General features: G+C 43.4%; 1 protein-coding gene across 1 annotated transcript in view; it reads right to left on the bottom strand.

Annotated features, from left to right (window-relative positions):
* Nucleotides 1-275: 275 nt before the first annotated feature.
* The window catches only part of SNF8 (SNF8 subunit of ESCRT-II), a 9,036-nt gene continuing 1,343 nt past the window's right edge, over nucleotides 276-7,968 (bottom strand). The window contains exons 3-8 of the mRNA XM_007465093.1: nucleotides 7,152-7,290; nucleotides 5,918-6,022; nucleotides 5,208-5,280; nucleotides 4,119-4,260; nucleotides 3,028-3,102; nucleotides 276-1,979 (exon numbers count right to left, since the gene is read on the bottom strand). Of these exons, the coding sequence (XP_007465155.1) occupies nucleotides 1,842-1,979; nucleotides 3,028-3,102; nucleotides 4,119-4,260; nucleotides 5,208-5,280; nucleotides 5,918-6,022; nucleotides 7,152-7,290 (672 nt within the window). The 3' untranslated portion in view covers nucleotides 276-1,841. The remainder of the gene's footprint in view (nucleotides 1,980-3,027; nucleotides 3,103-4,118; nucleotides 4,261-5,207; nucleotides 5,281-5,917; nucleotides 6,023-7,151; nucleotides 7,291-7,968) is intronic.

Here is a 7,968-nt window from a genome sequence, read left to right as displayed (position 1 = left end):
AGAAGTGTAGCTTTGAAACCTGAAGGCTGGGCCTCTTCACAAGAAGACTCAAGAAGGGGCCCTGCTTCCAATTTCCCTCTTCCATTCCCAGAGCTAGTACAGGGCTTGGAAGAATGCCCTTGGTCTGTTGGTCCAGTGTTACCTGTCATACATTTAAGTGTTCCCACTTTCGAGTGACAATCCTCTCCTTGGTCCTGCCATGGGCAGAGCATGTCTGGCGTACTAGCCTGACTTTTACGTCCTAATCTTGAGTTGAGGAAATATATGCACAGGAGTCAAAGAGATGTCTTTATATCTGACTGTACATAAATGAAGTTTTTTTTTTTTTTTCTTTTTGGTGCAATAAAGTTTGTTTTGGCAGAAGGAGGAAGCGCCTATGGGTGTGGGAGGGTTTGTGTAAGAGGAAGAACGGGATTGTTTTGACAGCCACACCTCTCACCTAGGCCTGAAACTGTCAGGGATAAAGATAGTGCTCAGTGGAAGCCAAAAACTTGGGTTATGTGGTGTGGGTGGAAGCAGGACTACTGGTGGCAAAAGTTCCCATCATTAAAAAGTAGGGAAAAAAAAAAAAGAAATAGGGTCCTTTTTTTGAGGCTGTAACTTTGGCAGTCAGGAGAGGAACGCCTTAGCCTGGGCTGCTTCGAAAGAAATACCTGTTCAGGAAGTGAGCTTTTCCTCAAGGACAGGCAGAGGTAGAGATGGGCTCAGGCTATATATCCCCTTGCTAAGGGAAAGGTGTCTTAGTATGGATAGTCCAAACCATTGGGTTTTCAGTTTTCTGATACCAAACTACCCCTTCTTAGGAATTCAGAATTCAGACCATGAAGACGGGGCTTAATGCTGGCCTCCCAGCTCATCACCTTCTCTATTTGCTATAGAAGGCTCTTGCTTTCTGGTAGAGGCTTTTCCTCTTGGCTGACCACGTGTGTCGGGAGAAATTATACACAAAATGTCCTGCCAACCTGTGCCCCGCAAAGCTGCGTACAGGAAAGCGGGGGCCCGCAGGGGCTAGTGGGCCTAGGCTCTAGCTTTGACTCTGCTTAAGGTGGTGCCCTCTGGTCAATTAGATTCCTCACCTGCCAAAGTTAAGGACACCTATTTAAGATTGTGAGGACTATACAAGGTGCATATAAAACTGGGTGTCTGGTAGGTGTTCAATAAATGATTCCCTTTCCCACCCCTAAGGTTAGAGGGATGACCTGATGATCACTATAGGAGGAAAAGGTAGTAAGGAATTTGAGAAATACTGCATCCACTACTGGTTAATTCCCCTCAAATTAAATTTTCTTTTCTGTAACCACCATTTAACATTGACCTCTATTTCCTTCATACTCATAGCTGAGTCTGCTGCCATAACCTGGAACCTCTACAAAGGAAGCTGGAAGAGACTGAAAGAGTGACTATTTACTGGTCCGTTAGGGTCTGCTCGTTTGAGATAAGGAACATTTTATGAGGAAGGGGTTTGAATTAACAGAGGCTATAATTTATGTCTCAGGGCCACAGAAACTAGACTGTCTAGCCAGGAGACAGAAGGCCTTCATTCTAGGCCCAGCTCTACCGTGAACTTGTAGATGACCTGTGCAAGTCATTTTATACATGTTCACTGTTATCTGTGTTGCTCAGGTTATCCTTAGCGGATAAAAAAGGTTTTCTCCAATAAAGATGCAATGTGAAGGCACTTTAAAAAAAAAGTAATGGCTGAAGAATACTGGGGGAAGAAAAAAATTGGAATTTTCTTGGTTTTTTGGTTCTTTTTTAAAACAAAGTTGTCGAGGTTTTATTCACCACCAGCTCCTCCCTCTTCTCCCGGCCTGCTGCTGTGTCCCCTTCCACATTCCCAGTCAGGGGAGGGCTTCTCTGGCCTCCTCAGCTGTAATCTCCTGGGAGTAGAGGTCAGTGAAGAGAGCTGGCAGCCAGTAGTGGGCCTCCCCTGGGGCCTGCAGGTCCAGCCAAGCCAGCCCTTCCTTCAGCAGGTGTTCCTGGCAGAAAAAGGAAAAGTCAATTGAGAAAGGGGAGTTTACATAATGTAGGGTAGATAATCCTCAAACCTATCTTGGCTTCAGTGGGGTTTTCAAACTAAATCTACAAGAGTGCCTTCACATATTTACACAGCCAAATTAGAATGACTTGTTTAGCCTAGATCTTTGCCTGAGGTGTGAGAAACGCCACCAAGTTGCTTCATCTGTGCTGCTGGGAAAGAGGATAACGACAGAGTGGGATGTTGTGGAAGGAAGGCTACAGAAATATTTGCTGCATGGCTCTGAGCAGATCACTAACTCCATTCCCCAAAACAACATGGAGATCAGTACCTTTCAGTTAACTTATGGAGTAACAGACAGCTAGGGGGAAACCTTTTTGGAAAAGTTAATGGAAAAACCATACGAGTATTAGAACGGACTCACAGTTCCTATAGCTGGAAGTATGCTCCAGATGGGCTGGTTCTACCCAGTATCATTAAATGTTTATGTTATCCCCACTTCACAGATGAAGCTGAGTCTATAGTTCAACTGCCTGGGTAAGGAGAAAGGTATTGAAAGCCAGGGTTCCTACGTGTTCATGCCACTCCCTCTTCACAACATCAGTCTTTCATTAGGACCATGAAATGTATATATATAAAACTATGTGTAAGGTGCACTATAATAGCATATAATTATAGCCATGTAGTTATCATCAGTAGTTAACAGTTCCCTTCACTCTGTACTAACAGTGTTACTTCCAGTACAAGCCACATTAACCATCTGACCAGGCTTTACAGGTCAGCAGAGAGAGGCATTGGTGACTCCCCAGTGGCAGTGGCAGCCTGGCTGTACCCATGTGCCAAGGCTGGAAGCCTGCCTTTGTGAGTTCTACCTCTCAGTGCCATCTTCAGAGAAATGCTGGGGTTACTTCTGGTGTGGCAGCAGCAGCCTTCCAGGCAAAAAGTCAGCAGAGAGAGAGAGGCCAAAGCTCTTGCCTGTGTGGTACCTGTCTACCTTCCTCCTCCCATGTGGGGCCCATCTTTTCTGGGCCATTCCAAAAGTCACATACCAGCACTTGCCGCGCTCGCTCCGTCTCCCATTTAAGACTGGCTTTGATGTCACTGACAGTCACATAGCCATTTTTCTGAAGGAAGGAGGAATGGGGACTGCGTCAGTTAAGAGTGTGCTTTCCCTTAGAATCCAGCATCTGCCCAGGGACAATTAATTTACCCAGGCAGGAGGGGGAACTGCCCTTGGGTGAAGCCTAAGAGAGCATAGAAGAATGTTTAGAGGTCCCAGTAGAGAGCAAGAGTGAAGTGACTTTCAGAATGACAGCGGTAGGTTGAGGGGTTCAGTCTTAAAAAGTCGCGTCCCTGGTACTAAAATATTAATGTAGACTTTATCAGAGAACTCTAGAGTGACAAGGAAAAATTCAGAATGATTAACTGATAGGAAGAAATCGTGATCATCATAAACTGTTCATAATCTAAAATATTTAAGTATTCAGCCCCTGTCCTGCCTCACCCTAACCATTCCCCAATCCAGAAAAGCCCCCTCCCTCATTTAGTTCTATTCCACATTACAGAATTGAGAAAACTGAACATGTCTTCCCTAAAAACATGATAAGGATTTCGAGGAAGATGATATAGCTTAAGGCATTGCTGAGGAACAGGAGGATGGCAAACAAGATTAAACATTTTTTCAAAGAATCCATAAAGTAGTTTTATGAAGACATCAAAAAATCTGTCCACCAAGGAAATTCAGTTAGTGGTCTGCATGTCTGTCTACACTAGACTGTAAGCTCCTTGAGAGCAGGAACTATATGTTACCCATCTTTATATGCTCCTACAGCCTGGCCCAGTGCTTTGCACTGTAGCTGCTCAATAAACGTCTGCTAAATAAGCACAGGTCTGAGTAGTGCATCCGTCAGACAGTTTCAGCAAAAGACCTGAGTGATGCAGGGGAGATCAGAAAATCCCCTCCCAGACTGCCCCTACATGCACATGCGCGCGTGCACACACGGACACACACACATGCACACACACGCACACATACACTCTCCCTCCCTCCCTCCCTCTCCCTCCCTCCCTGTCTCTCTGTCTCTCTGTCTCTGTCTCTGTCTCTCTCTCTCTCTCTCTCTCTCAGAAGGCCCACCAGTACCTCTGCCAGCTGCAGCACCACAGTGTGATCCATATTAAGCTCAGCTGGAACAGACTGAATGAGGTAAGTGCCGCCCACAGGGATGATGCCGAAGCCAGTGCCCAGTGCCTTTAGTTTCTTGATGGCCCTGATCAGGTCGTCTCTGAGGTGAGGAAGAGCTGCTTAAAGACCCTTGGCAGACCAGACCTAGCAACAATGCAGTTTCCGCTCTGCCCTGGACAGGATACCACGACTGAAGACTCAAAAGGCTGCACAACATTTAACTACATCAGTGAAAAGGCAGGGTCAAAGTGCACCAAATGGTGCTTGGACATTCCAGGGAAATGGCATAGGAGTCAGGCTCTCCACTTAGCAAACCATTCCAATACCAGACAGAGGTAAAAAATATGCTTCCAGGAGCCCATCAGGAAATGTGAATAAGTGAGCTGAACTTAAGAGACAATAGGGAGTACTGTAAACTATGGCAAAATAGAGATTTGAAAGGGGCAATCCAGCTGATTACTGCCATTTGGAAATTCAGGCCGAGTAGTGCCAGATTTTGATTTCTTAGTTGACAACTAACTGAAATTAAAGAAAACCCACAAGATAATGTGTAGACCACATATCCAGCCCACATACTGAGAGTCTTTTTTACCTTTTCTCAAATTGGAGTCACACAAAGGCTAGTGAACCAGGTCAATTTACACCCCATCTTCTGAGCCCGACTCCTTTCCCCAGCCTTTCTCAGGGCCAGCTCTAGTCTCCTTGACCACAAGTAATGTCAACAGTATATACAGCCCCAAGTATGTTTAAAAAGAAGAAAAAAAAAAGTGTATACACACACCCACATTTTTATGCATGAAAGAAATGCTTAGAAGGAAATCTCCCAAAACTTTTAACAGGTGTAATATCTCAGTTGAGAAATAATGGGTTTTTTGGTTTTTTATATCTCTATTTTTAGATTTCTAAAATAAAAACATTTCTTCTGATCATGAAGAGGAATAAAAATGATTCCTAAACTAGCCTAGATGAACGAGTGGTAAGGAGAAAAGATTTCCACCTTTTTTAAAGACCTTTCTATACTCCAAGGGGTTGGAAGGCAAAACCTACTGGCTGACATCCTGGGCGAATTTGCCCCTTCCTTTTAACACCTGTTGATGTAGTTCCTCCAGAGTTATCAGACCTGTTGGAGAGGGGGACAGAAAGCAGTTGAAGGATTACCTTTATGACTTTAAAAAAAAAAAAAAAGACAGCATCTCCGAAAAACTGTAAATGCTCTCTTGACACCAAGGCCGTGTCTACAGCCAATGATTTCTGTCTATAGCCAATGATTTCTAACTAGGTTTAAGTTTTATTTCTTAACTTCAGCACAGACCATTCAGTGTGCTTATTAAGATTATACCACTGAATGATCGTTTTAAAGGTAACATTCTGGGGAGCACAGAGACTCCGTTGGCATCACCACACCTTGGAGAAGCAGGGCAGGCCTATAGTTACTAATGAGAAAATCATAACCCAGATACATCATCTATCAGGGAAAAAGGCCTATTTCCTACCTGCCTATATGTTCTGTAACAACTAGGAGCTAAGCCTTCCTAGCCAAAGACCTTTGGAGAATAGAGATAATCATTCAGATTTACCCTTGGCCATGGACACTGCTCATGGATTCAACATCATGAAGCACTAAGATACTCCTCAGGACCTAACAGCTTCTCAAGACCTTACTGGCCTGCAGACTGCAGGATAGGAAAGATCATCTTGCAAGATTTTTTCCCTCTCAGAGAAGCCCAAAGTCCAGTCCAGGACCGAGCCACCCTCACCTCCATTCCGGTGTTTCAGGGCCAGGCACACTTCGATAATCTGGACACCCAGCTCGTAATAGAAGTCTCCCACGCCTAGCATCTCAGACCAAAATCCTTTTCCAGCTAAAAGACAGAAAAACAAAAGCTAGGTTATTCAATAGTTACATCTTTTCTTTCAAAACTAGATTAAAACATCTACTCTAGTGCTTGCTTCGGCAGCCCATATACTTAAAAAAATACATCTATTCTATGGGAAGTCGTCTCTGCTCAGCCTTACGTCCTTCTGCTCCACTTACAACTCAGGATCCTCAACACAATCTGACTCTTGGTAATTCCTACTAAACAACAGGTTCAGACAGTTCTAAAGGTGGGCAATCTATTTGGCTGCTAACCCTGCCTCAGGATACTATAAAAGTGAGTTTCCTTTCCCAAAGCATGCAGTGAAATATAATGGGACATATGGTCTACACAGGCTAAGGAAAAGAATATGCAGACCTGGCATTCAAACATCCATTGAAGGTATTTTATTGAGTAAAAAATGCAAGTTACAGAGTTATAATTACAGCATAATCCCATATATTTTTTCATATATATATATATATATATATATATATATATATTTGTGGCCTCTCCCGTTGCAGAGCACAGGCTCCAGACACGCAGGCTCAGCGGCCATGGCTCACGGCCCCAGCCGCTCTGCGGCACATGGGATCTTCCCAGACCGGGACATGAACCCGTGTCCCCTGCATCGGCAGGCAGACTCTCAACCACTGCGCCACCAGGGAAGCCCAATCCCATATATTTTTTTAAAATAGTTTATAAATATGATGAAGGTGTCTAGAAAGACATACCTGTTAACAGTACTTTATCTCTGCAATTATGGGCAGGGTCAGAAGACTTAAACTTTCTCGTTTTCTTTTTTCTCCTTTGTTGACTGACTGCCTGAATACATGCTACTTTTATCAAAACTTTTTTTTTTAACAAAGGGAAAGATAGTCATAAAAAGTTCCACAGCACAGCATTCCAGGGAAGATCATGTACACTGGCTACTCAGCCTGCACTCCAACCTCTCCATCTTTCCCATCAAACTGGATACTCAGCCATCCTGCTAGGGACTCCCTGAAGACAACATCCTCTGGATCTCCCTGTAGGCCCTTACAGAAGACGCCCCAACAGTAGTGACGACAACTAGGTGAGTTTTGTCCCTTAGCAACCCTAGAAGAACACTGGACCCCTACAGACAACTCCTTACAGGCCAGAGGATCCACCCCAATGGTGGCACACATGTCCTGGAACTGCACCCGGAACTCAGGATTCTTCCGGATCTCCTGCTTGTGCTTGCTGGCAAATTCTTCCAGGTTGGTCTTGAACATGTCCAACTGCTTTGACATCTGCAGGATGAATCACAGTTAAGTTTAGCAAACTTCCTTCATCACAAAATACAAAATTAAAGAAATAGAAAAAAATTTTTTTTCCTTGTGCTGAGAATTCTTAGGGTTTACTCTCTAACAACTCTCATTATATAACATACAACAGCATTAATTATATTTCGCTTGTTGTTAAGTGCTTCTTTTCTCTTTCCCAGAAGAAAAAAATGTTATTAAATTGAAGGTGCAATCAACAAGGACCTATTGCATAGCACAGGGAACTCTACTCAATATCCTGTAATAATCTATATGGGAAAAGAATCTGAAAAAGAATAGATATATGTATATGTATAACTGAATCACTGTGCTGTACACCTGAAACGAAAAAAACATTGTAAATCAACTATACTCAAATATAAAATAAAAATTTTTTTAAAACCTAATGAAATTAATTAATTGAAGATGCACCTAATAATTTTGCAGCATTCACACGGTGGGAAATCTTCAGCCACTGACAGAAAGGCTAGATAGGAGAGAAAGGAAGCCTGGCATGAATTAGGTGTGTTGTTTTAATCTCTGAGTCAAGGACCTCCTTGGGGATAACCGTAGATAAAGAATCTCTGAGGAAGGGATGTGGCTCTACCAGAGTACGTTCTAAAACTAAATACTTTTGGTTTGGGGATATTCTGACTTCCCATTTGC

This window comes from Lipotes vexillifer, unplaced genomic scaffold (assembly GCF_000442215.2).
Source record: "Lipotes vexillifer unplaced genomic scaffold, Lipotes_vexillifer_v1.1 scaffold591, whole genome shotgun sequence".
NCBI classification, from domain to species: domain Eukaryota; kingdom Metazoa; phylum Chordata; class Mammalia; order Artiodactyla; family Lipotidae; genus Lipotes; species Lipotes vexillifer.
Note: the sequence above shows the minus strand (reverse complement) of the source record. Positions and strands in the feature narration are given on the sequence as shown.